General features: G+C 40.0%; 1 protein-coding gene across 1 annotated transcript in view; it reads right to left on the bottom strand.

Annotated features, from left to right (window-relative positions):
* Positions 1–1929: 1929 nt before the first annotated feature.
* The window catches only part of LOC134140708 (cytosolic phospholipase A2 epsilon-like), a 37561-nt gene continuing 21928 nt past the window's right edge, over positions 1930–17562 (bottom strand). The window contains exons 11-21 of the mRNA XM_062576260.1: positions 15993–16030; positions 14330–14477; positions 13320–13456; positions 12076–12298; positions 10544–10658; positions 9186–9323; positions 7399–7506; positions 6032–6223; positions 5012–5178; positions 3310–3496; positions 1930–2138 (exon numbers count right to left, since the gene is read on the bottom strand). Of these exons, the coding sequence (XP_062432244.1) occupies positions 1930–2138; positions 3310–3496; positions 5012–5178; positions 6032–6223; positions 7399–7506; positions 9186–9323; positions 10544–10658; positions 12076–12298; positions 13320–13456; positions 14330–14477; positions 15993–16030 (1662 nt within the window). The remainder of the gene's footprint in view (positions 2139–3309; positions 3497–5011; positions 5179–6031; positions 6224–7398; positions 7507–9185; positions 9324–10543; positions 10659–12075; positions 12299–13319; positions 13457–14329; positions 14478–15992; positions 16031–17562) is intronic.

The following is a 17562-nucleotide window of genomic DNA, read 5'->3' as shown; positions in this document are numbered from 1 at the left end:
GACATTTTTTAACATTGGTTCTTGCGAACATGAAAATCTTCACATGGTGTCATTTCGCACCAAGCCAAACATGTTATCTGGCTGTAAATGAAGCCTGTTATTTTCAAGTTGGGCTCCTCGGGGTGAAGAGGTAGGCGTTATTAAAAAGAAGTTATGTTTCAAAGCAAAGCTTTATGGAAAATATTAACATGAAATGATTTAACATATTTGAGCACTTTCCCTGGTTTATTTTAGCCCCAAACTAGGATATCTAGTTAACCTGGTAACTCCTTTTTCATTGAATAAACTCTTTGTTCAAAAATTTTGTTCAACTGTCATAAGGACACAAAGTTTACTAATTAAAAATGGGTGTTTTCAATTGAACTTGCTTCTGGAATGCAGTAGTTGTTATGGATTTATTATTTTTACAGCTCATCCTCAGCACTTTCAACAGTTCAGAACAGACATTTTCCAGAAAAGGGGAATATAAATAATCTCACAGGCCCACAAGTTCTGCTGGTATTTTTGTTGCTAGAGCCCATCATTTTAAGGTGGTTTGAGCTGTTGCAGACTGAGTTAATCCTGCTCTGTGCACAGTTTGAACTAGAACAAAACAAAGAAGCATTTTTGTCGATGGGTTTATGACCTAAAACTTTTTTTAAAATTGCATTGGGTTAAGCAATAAGGTTTTTCAATACATAGTGGAAGTAAAATATTTTCATTTCAAGCACATTTTCTTTTCTTAATTAATGAAAGAAAGTTTAGCATGAGAAGTAATTCAGCTGGGAAAAAAATACACTGTTTTATTTTGAAACCTTCAAAATAAAATTTTGTTTCTTTTTCATCTCCTTTCAACACAAAACAATCAAAACTGACACAAATTCAGAGAATTTATGTGTTGATGTGTTCAAATTATACCTTTCACTGGAACAAAAATTTCACGTGAAAAGCGCTACCTCACTTCCTCTGAGATTGCTGCTTTCCTAGTATATACGATTCATTCACAGTCCAAAAGGGCTCAGGAGACAGGTGGGATTCACAGGTCTGCCTGTGTGCGCATGTATTTGTCCCTACAACACTTCCAACCTCTTTGGTTTCTCCTCAGGATACTTGCAAGACAGGGTCGTTTCAGGAACCCAGGGCCAGCTTCCAACCCCAGAACTCTGCTTCTTGCTCTCTGGGCTGCGCTCTTGGACACCGCTCCTCCGAGACGCTCTCTGATACTACACTCTTACCCACATAGTGTGAGGAACAAAGCGGACAGCCCAGAAGTGGTGTTTTTCCATACGTCCTTCGCACACTGGTGTGCACAGATGGGAAGAAGTGCTGCTGTGGCTCATAGGTCTGGCTCTGCTGCAGGTGTTTGTCAATAGATGAACGGGACCAAGTCCGAGTAGCAGGCGAGTTACAAGCAGAAAGGAGAAGGAAAATAGACTCCTTAGGGAGGTGATCAGCAACACAAGGCAGGTTAGAAAGGGGAAAAGCAGCATCTCAGATTGTCTTCATTTTCCAGGTTTGGTGTGCATTGTGTTCAATGAAGAAAAATTTTGGAGGGCAGAAGTTCATACCCTCTTCTTACGGCCGGTAGGCGTGTTAGCTGGGTTGTACTACTGCAGCACTTTGGTGTCATAAAATGTGTTTCCTATATGTCATACACGATAATAAATTAGGTTTAAAACAACACTATTTAAAACATCTAATAAGGACTTTAGGCAAAGTGTATTCTACAGACGATCTTAATTTAGGGAACAAAGCCTATGTGAAGATTTTACAGGCAATGTCTTTGATTTCCTGGAGAGGCCACTTTATGGGAATGAAAAACCCCACTGAGCCACCTGGGGTAGTTTCTCTCCATGGTGCAGAACAGTCAGTGTTCGAAAAGCTTTGTTCCTTCCAGGCACTAGAGCACGAGAAACTCCTTCATGACAATACAGGCAATTGGATCGGTGATTAGCACATATTTTGTCTTTTCCGTTGCATTGCTATGTGCAAGGCCTGCATAATCATCTGAGAGTTATTCAGGATATTGTATTCACTGAGGTTAAGCAGCCGACGGTAATTCTCATCAGAATATCTGACCGCAAACATGCAGTAGGGGGAACAGCGACTGTTCAAATCAAGTTGTCCTTCCTCCATCTCTGAGCAGCAGCGCTTTACACCTAGAAAAAAAGACAAGTTGTTGCTGTGATCCTTAGTTTATCTTAGTCAATGACAAGCTGTCCAGAGCAGCCCAAAGACGGAGACTTTTCTCCAGCAGAGAGATCACAAGATTTAAATGTTCTGAGTATGAGGCAGTAATTCAGGTCACATATCACCACTCCTATTCAAAGGAACATCACATGCCTGAAATAATGCAGGTAGTAGGGAAATGTGAGTGACAGCATCGTAACGCTATCTGTGGTTTACTGATAAACAGTTGTTTACTAAAGCCATAGTTCAATGAGGAACGTCAGTCTGAAAGGGTGCTCCAATAGCCGGCTATCAACGAACACACTGTTGGCCTTGTCCTGAACAGCAGGGACCTCTGTGGACCCTGGCTGAGAGAGTGGAGTTGCTGGTAACAGAATAGCATTTAAGCAAGAAAGGAGAAATAGAAACATGAGATCTTAAAGTTCCTGCAATCCAGCTTGCAGTCTTGGGGCACCGGCCACCTAGAGCCATCTCTGCGTTTGCATTTCTGATGTCTCTTTGATTCCGCAGGGAAGGCAAAATAGCATTTGTAACATTTGGACTTTACCTGCCTGCTACACAAGAAAAAAAGTAAATGCTTCCTTGCAACTGGCTGTAAAGGAGGTGAATACCAAGCAGCAGACTGTGTTAAAAAACAAACAACAATAACAAAGAATGACAACCCCCCGCCAGAGCACACTGAGCAAAATGACAACTAGGGTAACGACCAAGAAGACATATTCATTTTGACACTGCAGGATTTAATCTGAAAACCAAGTTCTTGCTCCAGCACCATTCACTCATGACACTATATCACTTAAAATGTAGGATTAAATCCCTGGACAACTGACAACATATGCAGGGGAAAACACGTCTGAGTGAGCCATACTTTTTCTAGGAAAAGCTTTTAAAATAGCTGGCAACATTTTATGTTAGCAGCAGCAGAGAGATGAAGGTAAACACCAGCCAGAAGCAAGGTCCCTAGGGCCAAAGATTACATAAATGAACATAGCAACTCTGGCAGAGATGGGAAAAAGAATTTTAATTAGCTAAAGTGATCCCCATGAGTCCAGCCAGCAAAGAGAAATAAGGCTGTATCAGAGTCAGGGAAGCTGGCAATGTTGTCTTTTGTTTAATGCTTTGCCACCACTTACAACTTACCAGGTGCTTTGTACTCTCGGAAGGTATCATTTACAAGTGGAAGAAAAATCACAATAGGACATCTTGGTGAATTTGCATCTTGGAAGACATAGCACTCCTTTAAATTTTTCTTATCTTCATCACTCAAAGAAATTTTGGGAAACGGGATTTTCTGTTCTGAGTAATATTTGCAGGCCTTGTCCAGGGACTGGAATATCACAGAAACAATCAATATTAGAATTCAGTTTGGTTGTCTTAAAGCCCAAGAACGGTTATCTAGCATTAAGATTCAGTGATTTAGATCCATGGGGTCTCCTTCTCACCAAGAAGGAATTACTCCATACAAAATTGCCCCACGTAGAAACTAGATTCTTAATCATAAGCAGTAAACAGAATTTCAGAGATAGAGAATACTTAATTTCAGATAGAATCAATTTGCAGAAGTTTAGAGCAAATTACATAATGTTAGTAAAGGAAAGACCCTGTGTTTAATAGATTGTATAGAATCAATCAGAAAAAGAAAACAACAATAAGAAAATGTTTAAGGGAACTTACTACATGCTTGGAAGCCAGGAAGCCAGTGGATAACAAAGTTAAATTTGTACGTTCAGTTATGTCTATGTCTGTGCAGGCACTATGGTGCAGTGTTTATTGAGATTAATACTTTAATGAGAAAAAACAGCTTCTCTGAGGTATGAGGCTATATTGTGCCTTTTCCCTGAAATATCTAATGAAACAACATCATGTCCCACTATGTACTGCGCTATATAGTACATAACATCTAGTAGCAGACACCATCCAATAAGAAACAGTTTCTATTAATATGTTTCAATCGCAGCAGCTTTTCTTCAAAAAAGTAGTCTAATCTCAGACAATGTGTGAAGCTGAAATGAAACTTCGTTACATGTATGTCTTATGCATCATATGGCTTATTAACAGTAGCACAGCTGTTCTCATTCACAAAATGTAATTCCATCCACATTGGCCAGGATGGGTAAAATTAAGTTTCTAAGTAAATTCAACTTCTGAGGTATAAAGACCCAAACTTCTTTTCTGCAGAGCTTTATAGACAGCTAACTAACTCTATTTCCATGAAACTTGAGTTTCTGCAGGAAGATGCTTGTCATTTCATCTTCCCTGTAGCATCTCGTTTTAGTCCTAGGAATGTTCTGCCCCTGACTATCCATCTAATCTTTTATATTCTAATTTAAGTCGTAAGAAATGAATTCTCATATTTATGTTCCTGTTCCGGATCTGGTAACCTGCTTGATTCAGCATAAAGCATAAGAGGCTCTTTCCATCATTCTGGAAGAAAGCATGCTGATGTCCTGAATAATTCCATACGTTCATAAAACAGCAAGGGAGATTCCAAGAGTGACAGGAAGAAATAGGAACAATATTAATCACTACAGTGAAAAACATAACCCTGGAAAAACTTCTTTCTCAGCTATCACATGCAAACCCATTCCTTCTCTGCTGCTTCTGATGCATGTTTTCTAATAGCAAGATGACGTGCTTCTGAAGTGAGATGATTTAAATGAATTATTAACATCAGAGCTTCTGAAATGAGGATTAAAACCATTCTTAGTAAATAAACTTCTTCCCTTGAATCACCAATCTCTTCTAGTATTTCAAAAAGGAAATAGTAGTTGAAAAGAGAACAGCTGAAATAACTAGGTGCTGCAAAAGGACAGGCAGCACCTCTTAACATGACCCTCCTCACCAATGAATGTGATCCAGTAGTGTAACTTAAATATATGATGACATCCACTTCCCTCTGTGGTCTTAAAAGCGGTGCGCTGCTGGTATTGATGAAAAATCCAGCGTCTATCATGCCCAGATGATCAGGATTTTGCATTAGCTGATTGGGACGTGTGTCTAACACAGTATCTGAAAGGAAAATATTTATTGGCATGAAAAAAAGGTCTGTGGATATTTTAACATGAAAAAACTGCAATGTTGAACTGATTATTCCAGATACCTGGTTTAATTTAATTGTTACAACAATGAATTGTAAAATAAGCATGGAAAGGACTTCAAGAAGCCATCTAAATCTACTTCTCTTCTCCATGGCGGGTCTATACAGCATTTCTGACAGATTTGCCTAACTTATTCTTAAAAATCTCCTATGCTGAGAATCCCAAATAATCTATTCCAGTAATTTGCTATACTTATACCATCAGTAAGATTTTTCCTTATGTTTAACCTGAATCTTCTTTGCTTCAGTTCAATTATTGTTCTTTATTTTACACGCCATTGACATGGATAACAAAATATTCCCATCCTTTTAAACATGCTTAAAGATTTATGTCTCCCTCTCAGTCTTCTCTTCTGTGAACTACAAAGCCCCATTCCCTTCCAGCTTTCGCTCATAGGGCCATGTTTTCTCTGATGTTCCTGTCGCATATAAAGTCAGAGGCCCAGTCTTGCCAAATTAAGATTTCTCCCATGTTCTCTCTGCTCTTTGCTCCCCGAGTTCCAGTCTGTCAGCAGCAAGTCTACCCTTCCTCTCTGGGCCCAGAGAGCGCTCACCTAAAGCACACAAACACAAACACACGCTTATATTTAAAACCATACTTAAATGCTTGGCAGCACTGAGCTCTCAGCTTCTTCTCTCTATTCCGAAAAAAAAATGTTCCTTTGAGAGATGTTAGCAATCTTCTTTCAAGTCTTACAGGTTTCTCTCCTCAACTCTTCCCAAAACCGCGTGGAATTCACGCCTGTAAATACTAGTTCCTGTTACCTTTCCATCGACAGAAGTGTTCATTCTCAAGGTAGTTGTTATGCAGCTGATAGCCCTTCAGGAAATTGTGATGCTGGGCAACTGAGAAGCGGTCAGTTAAGGCACCTCGAAGAGCATTAGAAAGGGAACCAGGAGCAGTGTATGTGCGAGTCCTTAGCTCATGGGGTCTTGTAGGCAATATTGGGTCTTCATCTAGAGGAGTGGATAAAAATTGGCAAACTATTAATTCATCTTCATTTCTGGTTGGCCTGGTACTTAAGAGATGACAAAGTTTGTTCTGAGAGGACTCACTAAACAAAAAATAGTTCTGAAGGAGAACAGCAGCCGCTGTCAGAAAGCTTTGTTGATGCTCTTGAGCTTTAGCCTAGAGATGGTTCATCAGAAGCTGTGTTTAGTCTTGGAAAAAGGATACCTTAACAAAACTGAATAATTCAATAAATTTCCAGGCAGAAAGTTACATATCCTCATGGAAGAATATAATGAAATAGAGATAAGCATAGAGAAAAAGGGGCTAAAGCATACCCTTCTGCTCGGCCAGATGGGCAACAAAAATACACCTTAAGGTCTACTGTAACAGTGAAAGCTTCTATAAAGCAACGATCTGTAGTTACATGAGCGTGTTTAATGAACAAAACAAGCACATCTGAGGAAAATGTAGAAAATATATTCATACTTAGAAACTATAGATAATTTTCAGGGTGACTACACAAGAGCCTATGTAGGTGAAAAGTGGAAATGGCGGAAGGTGTGGTTTCTTGAAATCACAGCCTGCTTTGCCAGACCAGGTGGCTGACAATGCAACAAGATAGACTTGGCAGTTTCCGAGATTGCGCAGCTGTTTTTCTTTATTTTGGGGATGCATATAACTGCAGCTATCATCAAGTTAAATGATTTAGCAATAAAGCCGTGGTTTCTGTATTGCTTCAGAAAATGGCCTCTGGGCCTCGTTTATCTTCATGCCAGGATGAATCCAATGCAGTAATTACTATACTGAGTAATAACATAAAAATTTGGGAAATAACGATTAGTCAATTGATATTCAGGTTTATTCCCTGTATGAGCAGTAAAATAACTTTATTCTCTGCTACTAATTTTTGGCTCTGTATGGATGAGTCAGAAGGGGCAAAGCCACAACATTTTCTGAGAAATATGTGACTCCTCTAAAGTTTGCTCTTAACAACTAAGCATTTTAACCAGAAGAGTTTTAGTAAGTAAGTCTAATAATTACAGCAGTATTTCCCTAAGCCTACATGTTGGGAGGAGAAGTCACCATCCTTTAGGAGGATCTTCCAACATTGCCTGTAAACTAGTTGGAAGGATAATGCAGAAAGGCATCACCTTAAGCAAAATGTTTAAAAATTTCTCACCTACATCTTCTATTTTGTCTTGGGTCCATCTCTTCCAGAAGTCCTCTGAACTGTGGGACAGTCCCCATATTTGTAATAGGTTCACAGAAAATATACTGCTCCACATACCTATAAAGGGAATTAATGAACACAAGAACACATTTTAACTGGAAATTGGTCTTTTTTCCTTCTCTTTCAATCGCTTGGATTAATTTTTGAATACGCATAATTCATGTATTTCTAAATTTTCAAGTTATTAAATTCCTCTTGATTTTCTATGGCATTGGCTCTGACCGAAAATGAAAATTCACACTTAAGTCAGGACTATACCTAACCTACTGCATGGCTCTGCTGCACCGAAAGAGAGAAAAGAATGGGAGAAAAGGTGCAAAGGACCCTCGCTTGAGAAGCAAACTAAGAGCTCCTCACAGTAACGCAGATCCTGCAAATCATCCTTTCCTTCCTTATCTTCTTTGCTCTTTCTCTACACATGCTTCAGATCGGCTTTCATGGGCCCTTTTACAGACGGGTGTGCTGACTGTTTGGCTGTTGGAAGGACAAGTGAAAACCTTGCACTTTTAACAGTTAAAGATTCACAGACTCAGCCAGCTCCTTCTCCTCTGCACACTCTTGTCTCTGTCCAGGGTTGTCCCCCTCTTACTTCCCACAGGGACATTGGTGGCTTTGCTGACAAAAAACAACCCCTATAATGCTACCACGTCACCTGCTGGTGCTGTTTTAAAATGGGTTCTGATTAGTCTGCTGTAGTGAGACTTCCTAATTTTCAGGGGGATAGGTACTCAAATACAGTATACAAAGTATTTAGAAAATGAATTTCCATGCAGTCGATCAGGAAGAAAAAAGGGCCAACAAAAGTGGCAGTATTTTAAAGGTGTTTCCTGGGATTACTGACTATTCAATATCACAGCAGTTTTGGAGGAGCACAGGTACAAAAAGAGAAGACTGAAACAGGACTTGCATGGATCTGTGTTCATCTGTTGGGTTTGTCTGTGATTCTAATTACTCCAGTCTAATTACTCGGTAAAGGAATGTTATTACCTTTACACATAGCCCTAAGCCCACAGTCTCACCAACACAAGTCAGGAACTAATCAAAGGGATTCAGGGTGGAGACTTCAGTTCTGATCATTTGAGAACTGACTCGTTAACAGCCTGTCCAACGGGACCTATCACCAGTCCCACTGCTGCACTCAGCTGGCACCTCACTTACGAGGAGCTCTATACAACACAGACTTTTTAGCATAGCTTTACGCATGCTTTGAATTGCAAAAACTGAACTCCTGCAACTTCCCAAGAAAATAAAAACAAATGCATAAAATATTCCATCATCTCATTTCTAACCCTGGACTGCCTGCATTTTTAGTAGATTGGATTCTCTACTTAGGATTAAACATAAACATCTCAGTGGATCCACTGCCGCGTATTTCCCATAGTGTCAAATTGTCATAAATTGGAGTGCACTCAGAGAAGAGTTGGAAGAATAACCAAAGAAATGGGAAACATTCCTTATAATGAATGTTAGAGCTTTAATCTATTCTATTTATAAGACAGAATGTTAAAAAGTGACTTTATAGCAGTTTATGGACACCAAGACCGGTGGTAAGAAACTGAAAAAAAGATGAGAGATCATTAACTATAGTCTTTTGGACATGCTGTCACACACACGCATCTCCTGGCAGGCGACACCACGCCAGGGTTCAGTACATCAGACCAGAAAGTTCCACTCTCTCGTTCACAGCTTCGTACCATACCAAACTGCCTCTTTTCCAGTACATTGCAATACATCACCTTGAAGGTAGCAGATCCGAGATTCTGGGAGTTTTTTTAGCATGCGTCCCATAAAGAACTCGCTTCCAAAATTTTCTGTGCGAATAAATGCTCCATACTTCAGTAATCCGACTTCGTACGGGGTGAACTCCACCCATTCTGCAATACAGCCACAAAGTGACACTTAAAACACTCTTGGTCTTTCAGCTGAGGAGGAAAAGGGAGGCTGCTAGAGCATAAACCAGTCTAAAGTGGAACAGACCATCTGTTGTCTACTCTCTCTGCCAAATGTTATTTATCAGCTACTACCTATGGGGTCAGGCATTTAAGCTGGTTGCATGCAACTGCATTCAGACATTATGGCTATGAAGTTTCCACAAATACAAGGAGGCAGGAACAGTTACACTGCAAACCTGCTGTGTCTGCAGGCAAAATGTGCATGGCAGCAGTGCTGTCAGTGGCACCAGATGCATACTGCAAGCATGGAAAGACACCAGCTTTCACACACCTCATGTGAAGGCACCAGGACAGGATTCTCCAGGCACACACTAGGTTACACTCTGCCCTTACCTACCCTACGTCTATACTTCCACTGTTATGGATACAGTTAACAGAATGGAATGCATTTTCTTCCCTTGAATAATTTAGGTATGTGCAAAATCAAAAATGAGTTTGATATAAGTGGCCATTTAGACTCTTTATGTGTTGTACTAAGGAAGACAGAACCTTGTCTTGACTTTCTAAGATGTAACTCCAAGTGAAGGACAGTTGTCTCATATAACTGCAGTGTGAGGAAAGTCTGTAACAGAAAGGTCATAGACCATAATTTCCTTTTCAGTTAGAAGTGGTTCATTCTTTCACTTCAACATAAAAATCTGATTTGAATTTCTTCTCCTCCTCATCTCCTCCTCCAGCTTCTTCTCCTCATGGAAAAAATAACCAAAACAATGAGCAAAAGAAAAGATTCACTTACGATTACATTGGATGTTTTCCCAAGCTTTACCATAACTATGCAGTCCTTCTTCATCTTTAAATATAACAGAATTGACAGAAAAGCAACATTTAATTGTTGGAAAATTCAAATACTTTCTTATTCTAGTTGGACCAGACAATATTTCAAAAATGGCCTTTCTGGCAGGATTTCAATTCCGTATACTTGGAAAGGTGAAACGATGATCACAAAATCTCTTGTATTAAAATCATATGGCCTCAAGGCAATGGCTATTTCTCCATAAAGAAACTAACATACCAGGGCTGTTGTCTCCAAGTCCTACCAGTCAGTGAAGAGCAAATCACAAAAAAAAAAAAAAAAAAAAAAAAAAATCCAGGAATTCCATTGGCAAAATTTCATTCCATGGGATCTGAAACATCATCATTACCTTTGAAATCCTGAGTGCTGTAGTTGTTCCGGACACAGACTGACACATATACGGGCAATGGGTTCTGACCATGGCACAATGCTGCTCGCTGCTCCGAAAGTTTGTGAGGATTTTTCTGGTTTTGAAGAAAAGTCGTTATGTGAGAACACGTGGAAACAACGCATGGTGAACCTGACCGAGCTCCAGCTGCGGCGTGACAGATCACTCTCTCCAAGGATCTAGCCCGACTTTGTACACTCATTCCCAAAAGGAGGACAGGGAAATCTACTTTTGCATATACTTCTAGGCATACTTGAAAGTACCACCCAGGAAGGGGAAGGGGCAAGTGGCTTCTTAGGACGAAGAGAGTGGCAAGCAGTGCTTATTCTCCTCAGGCTGAAGGAAACCCTTCAATATGTCAGCGTAGAGTTTCCCTTCTTAAAGCACAAAAACGATCACAGTCCAGCCTTGAACAAGCCACTGGAACCTGAAACCCACCTAACATCTTTTTTTTTTTTTTTAGAAAAGCTTATTCTCTTTGAAGTGGTTTGTAAGAAATATATCAAAATCTCCTGAACTGCCTGACAAATTTGACAGTCACTAGATCCTGAGGATTTGGGAGAGGTTGATGGTTACATAACAACAGTAAGTATTGATCAAAGGGAAAGATACTTGACTCGATTGTGAGGGAGAGTTAAGTATCTGATTGAGTTAAGGGGAAAAAGAGAGACATCTGTTTAACTTATACCTTGCTTAATATGCAATATTCCTCTCTGTACTCTACCAGGAGCTCTGAATATCAGGGAATGAACTGCATATATTTATTTGCTTGCATATAAACCTAAGTATACTTATATATAATATATACTTACATAAAAATAAATAAATAATTACAATAAATATACTATTTTATCCCCACTGGAGCACAGATCTGTTCTATCCTCACCCACCCATCCATTCTCAATTCCTGAATGCCAAATCAGCCTTTTTTGAGCTGTAGCCGAACTAGAGAGAAGAGGGATCAGCTCCAGTGCTGAAACAGTAGAAATCACTTCAAATAATATGAAAGCAAGATTTCTCATTGCTTTTAAAAATTAATACTGCTTAAACCAGCTACTGTCTTAGCAGCCCTTGTCAGTAAAAACAGGATCTGCACTTGCTTCCAGTCTTCCTGCACCTCACGTTACATGTCAGTGGGTGCAAATCAGCAAGCACTCCAGCTGCTTCTTAGTAATGCTTGTTTCAGATAGTTTTGACCCTGCTGAGTTTATTCTGCTTTGTATCTTGAACTCTTTCTGCGTGTGTAATCTGCACTTCAGGCAGACTTGCCTGAAACTGCCTAAACACCAGCCAGAGTCTAATTACACTTTCCAAATTGCTGCATATATATTGTAATTTATTAGCTTGCGATGTTTTTCTCTGTAAGTAGCCTATTGAAGAAAATAGAGAAGTCCAAGACTTTATTGATATGGAGAACTATGATGTGTTAATTTCCTCTCCTCTCATAAAAAAAAAAGAAAACAATTCGCTAAGAAAATTAATATTCATCATACCCCATCATTTAGTAGGTATTCAATCATGAGTCCCCAAAGATCTATAAATGATGTCCTGTATCCCTCTTCTTTCCGCTGACATAGCTGCTTGTTATAGTACTTCATGCGATCCATAGAGAAACAGCCCATCTTGCATTTGGTTGCTTGTTTCTGAGCTTCACCAATATGCCAGTCTAGGTCCTTCTGTGACCAGTAGGCATCTTTGTATAAGCTGGCCATGGTCCTGGAGAAAAAGATAATGCAGACAACAAAAGTAAAGAGGGGCAAAAGAAGACTTTAAATTTTCTACCTTTGGGGACAGAGGTATACACTTAGGTATTGGTTACTGTTTGTGCTTGCTTTGTTTTTGCTGTTCTGTTCTGGAGAACGAACACCCCAGATTTTCTATGACTATTTCAAAAATGGTCCTGAAGACTGCAGTCTTCAGGAAGCATCAATAAGGCCACAAATTGTAATACCTTTTCTTTGCTTGTTTTATAGAACATAAATCAGATTAGCTGTTGTCTCTTGGCTTTATATCACTCAGCGTCAATTTTACGCATCACTACACTGTATTTTAACGTCATCCTCCATGCTACCCTCTACATGGGACCATCAGATGTTAGACAGTTATAGGTCCTGTGAACAGGGGATAACACTGTCTAAGGATACTCAGGCCATATTCCAAGATGATAGATTGCAGCGGAAATTGTACCCTGTCCTACAGTTTTCTCCTCATAGAAAGTAGAGCTTGCTACAGAAGTTATTGGGAACAATGGACATCCACGGAGATGGGATCAGACACGGTGCTACAGGCAGAATTACATCCCCAGTAACAGCTTCCTCTGAATTCATTTTGATAATTGTCAGCTCTGCTATATAACTCTGCTGTAAGTGCAGAGTTGAAATGGGCAGTCAAGAACCACTAACCAAAAATCAGAGCTTTGGATCAAGGTGACATTTAATGGCCTGCAACCAAGAAATAGCTTGTTTCTGTGATGTTTGAAGAAAATCTCCCACTCATTTACTTTCAGAACAATTGTGTCTATTTTTGGCCAGGTCAGTTTTTCAAGCTCACTTTCAAGTGCAGAGAATCTAAAACTTGTTTTAAAATGCAAAGAGATTGTACTATAATTCTTGGAGTAGCTACTGGCCCCCAACAGATTTATTCTTGATGGCCATTAACGTCTCTGTGACTGCAACTCCTTGTAGCAGCTTCTACCCTTAACAGAGCGAGTAAAACCTTCTGTGCAAGCTGTCCTTACCAGGTGGTGCCTGATAGCCCACTGATGTATGTTATGCAGTCCAAGAGATTTAATTTCTTGAGCCCCAGTAGATTGCCATAGAGTCCTGTCATGGATTTCAGTCCTCCTCCTGTTGTGATGATAGCCACCACGGGAACCTGCCGGACACACAAGGACAGGACACTCAGACAGGCAATGCTCAGCGTGGTGCCCTGGACTGCCACTGAGTCTGGCCACTGCTCCCAGCCCAGCTCCCGAGCTCGGGTTCCTTTTTGGAAAGGAAGGCTCAGAAACGGTACAATGATTACTATTACTGTTTTCCTTACATGAATATGAGATTAGAGAGTAACTCAAATCTGGGTTCTTTCCCATCTCTACCTAGGGCAAATGAGGGCACAGACAAACAAGAAAATGAGCTTCTGTGGATGAAACAATGTATTTTCTCCACATTTCTCATTCCTTTGTCACATCCTTCTATTTTGCATCTCTACTACTATATCTGCCTGCCAACCCCATGAAAAAATCCTCACAATTCACACAAAGATACTAAATTACCCTCATCAAGGTTATTCTTTTTCGGTATCAGGAAGCTACTTGAAAAAGCAGGATATTTATTCTGAGGAATTTCAGAATTGGAAGAAAGGGAAGGTATTTTAAGAAGCACTCAGAGGACATGCTTTAGGCTACTAAACTCTCACAAAATGATTATATTTGAACAATAGAAGAAATACTTGCTATATAATGTACTTAATAAGCACAAAGTATTTAAGAACTAAGCCAATTACAGAATAGGATGGAAGAGATTAACACACCTTAAATCAGACAAATCTTATTTTGCCATACATATAAGATGCAATTAGCATTTCTTGAAATAGTAAAACTTGGTGGTAGTAGCAAACATAGTTAAGATAAATATGCTAGCTGTTATTTATACAACAGATACTCACACTTGGTCCAATTTCCTCAATATTAATTGAGGAGAGACCATGTAGACACTAGAAAAGTCAAGACCCACTCCCTAGAATACATACTTCGTGCTGCTGGAGGTCTCGTTGCAGGTGAAAAACATTTTTCAGAGCATTTGCTACATGTTTCTTCCTTTTCCACAGGAAATCCATCTCCTCTGAACATAAGTCAAAGCCAAACCGCATGTCCAGGTCTTGGTTGCATGAACAATTGCTGGGATAAACACATGTACATATTTTAACCTGTTAACACGCCCTTACCGATCTTAGGACTCAGATCGAAGATAATCTACAACACTCTTCTCTTCAAGCAGATTGATGCAATAAGAGAGGGAGAACAGTAGAGAATATTATAACTATTTTTAAAAGTAAGGAAGCATGTTTCAACCGGTAAGATTGATCGCCTTCCTTTATTGCTAATTGATCAAGGAATAATATATAGTTTTTAAAAATGAAATAAAATACTAACATGAATACTCTAAAATTAAAACATCTATATTTCTTTGTGCAAGTATTCTAAAATATATGTATTGATTCTCATGTCACTGGCAATTATAATGTGTGTTCTCTCATTCTAAATCTAACACGAAAATAAAATTTCCGATGTTGGCATTTCCAGGAAGAAGGAAACGCGCAACCCTAGCGTGAACGCCTCCCCCTCTAGCGGCTGAACACCGCTGCAGAAAAATCCCTCCCGTCTCTGAGGGGAGCCTGATCGTGTAGCCCTGTCCCGGATCAGCGTGAGGAAGGAATCAGCGATGCGCAGGCCCTGAACGGAGGGCTGTTGTTACTGAATTTCGTGGGGTAGGATTTCACCCCTGCCGTTCTCAGGCTTCTGCACTTAGACAAGCTCTTTCAACACTCTGCTCTAGTAGTTATCAGGTCAGGTTTTACTCAAGAACTGTACAATGTCACATTTTGTACTCAGAAGAAGATTTCATCTGCATTAAATTCGGAGTTTAGTAAGTCATTCCTTAAACAATTCCACTATTACAGCTTATTTCCCCGTGCATTTGTGCTGCTCTGTGCACTAACGTCCCTTCAACACCTTCCCACCCGTGCCTACAAGACAGCTCTCACGGGCAAGAGACCTGATGGCTTGTGTCCAGGCCAGAGCTACCTACCCGTGGACTCCCTGGCTGCCCAGCTAGCCATAGCCAAGCATTGGAAAGCAGCAGGACTTTTCTTTTTCTTTCAGGGACAGAAAGCCTCTTGTCGAGCCTCTTGTCTCTACTACTGAGTCTGTAATGTCAATGAAACTAGTTACGGGACTTCCTCCCCTTCTCAGATTTGCATCAAAGCAGCCAAAGGATTACAGTTGTTTTATTTCTACTGAATATTGACTGTTAGGAAAAAAAATAAGCACCGATAATTTGTTCATTGTAATTTCTGATCAAATTCGATGTTTCCGCCTCTCCATTACGGTTTTCTAGCCAAAACTTTGTCCTTCTTGTGAATTTCAAAGACTGTAATTGGTCAACAATAGTATTCTCTGGTCAGAGGGGAAGGGATAATGCTAAAATAAATACATGTTTATCAACATGTATTGATTAAGATCAAATCCTGCTAAGTCTAATTACATATAATATCCTGCATAAGCATTTTACATTTTATTAAAAGCACATTCTAGTTTTCAGACTGAGAATATCTGCTTGTTTCTTTTCCATCTGTCTAAGACAATGGCAAAATTGAAAAACAAAGTCTTCAGGAACAGAAGAAGGTCCCTTACCAGCTTTCTGCTTTCACATTCAAATCAAATCTTTTCTCCTAGAAAACAACAATATAAAGTGTAAATTTCTTACTTTGGTTTTGAAGTTTCTTTTCTCCCTTTCTGTCTGGGAGACAGAGTTTTATTTAGCCCACAACTAGGTCTGGAAATGACTGAGCCAAGTGTCTGAAATCTCTATACACATTTTCAAAACCATTTACTTACCCCTACTGGAACATCCCTACTCACAAATCCCACTTGCTTCCAGGCCATAGAAACCATAAATAATTTGGCACGGAAGGTATCTGAGACTTAAGCAGCGGGCTGCGTTTCCTGTGTTATTCAAGAGTCTTTCTGCAGCATCCTGAAATACAATTTTCATCCACCTCCCATTCATTTTGCCCCACGGGATACACTGAAGATCACAGACATCCAAACCCTAATCTCGCAGTGATGAGACTGCACGTTTGCACTTGCTACTGCCAAGATTTCAGTTTGCATTAAAATCAAGTTTTCCCTTAATCAAATGGGTGAGTGCATGGACAGCACTGGCTGTAACCGTGACTTGATGAGGATATTGAAGCTACAAGCACAAAAGTCAGGAGAGATAGAGGTAGGTGGACAACACAGCTTAGTCCAAAATCAGCCTGTGCACAGAAAATCAGCTCTTCTCCTTACCCTGTGAACCCAAAGAGCAGTAAATGCCATTAAACTGGGAGCAGCAAATGGCAGCTGCACAGCTGAGCTGGGGGAGCTGCAAAACCTAATGAAAGGAGGAAGGGGAATGGCTTCAGGCTTTCCCAGGTGCCCCTCAGTGTCTTGACTGTTTTAAAGGAAAGCTGAGGACGTGGCATGGGTATTCTCTTAATAACAGCAGCCACATGGTCCCCAAGAGCCCCTGGCGCAAGGGGGCGGCCTCCCTTGCCCAGAGCACAGGTTGGGGTCTCGGAGGAGCCCGGCCACGGGTGGTGCGAGCACACACTAGGAAAGACTGCTCCTAGCCGAGGAGCAGGCAAGGGAGGTACGCAGGGAGGGTCAGGGCGCAGGTGGCAGCGCGGGCAGTAGATTCCTGAGCAGTTTTTTTCCTTTTTTTTTGCACTAGAAGAGCTGACAAAACAAGGTGTATACTGATGATGCATTTACATATTGCAACCTTCAGAGTGTTAATTGATAAAAATTGCTCTATTCTGAGGGGAGGTTTTTATAGCCCTGTAATCTGATGTTCTTTCACTTCTTCATAACATAATATCTAAAATTTGGATGACATTGTCCCTAATACCCTGGAAACCTTTAGGTGTTTCTTAGCAGAAATACGTTTTTTAAATTAAGAATCCTTTTCTTCTACTAATTGCATTCAAAATTATACATATTTTTATTTTAAGCAATACTCTCCATACATTCTTCAGCATTTATACACTACATCTAATATTTTAGTAAGGTTTTTTCACACAAAGTCTTTTGAAGCCTAAGGTTTATTTTGGGTAGACTTTTTGACATTTTTCTAGTTCATGTCCAAGAGGTAACTTTCTGTTTGGACCCTAAGTAAGGGAGGGGTGAACAGAGAGAGAGAGAGAGATGTAATGAAGGAACT

The sequence above is a fragment of the Rhea pennata genome, chromosome 5 (assembly GCF_028389875.1).
Source record: "Rhea pennata isolate bPtePen1 chromosome 5, bPtePen1.pri, whole genome shotgun sequence".
NCBI lineage: Eukaryota > Metazoa > Chordata > Aves > Rheiformes > Rheidae > Rhea > Rhea pennata.
Note: the sequence above shows the minus strand (reverse complement) of the source record. Positions and strands in the feature narration are given on the sequence as shown.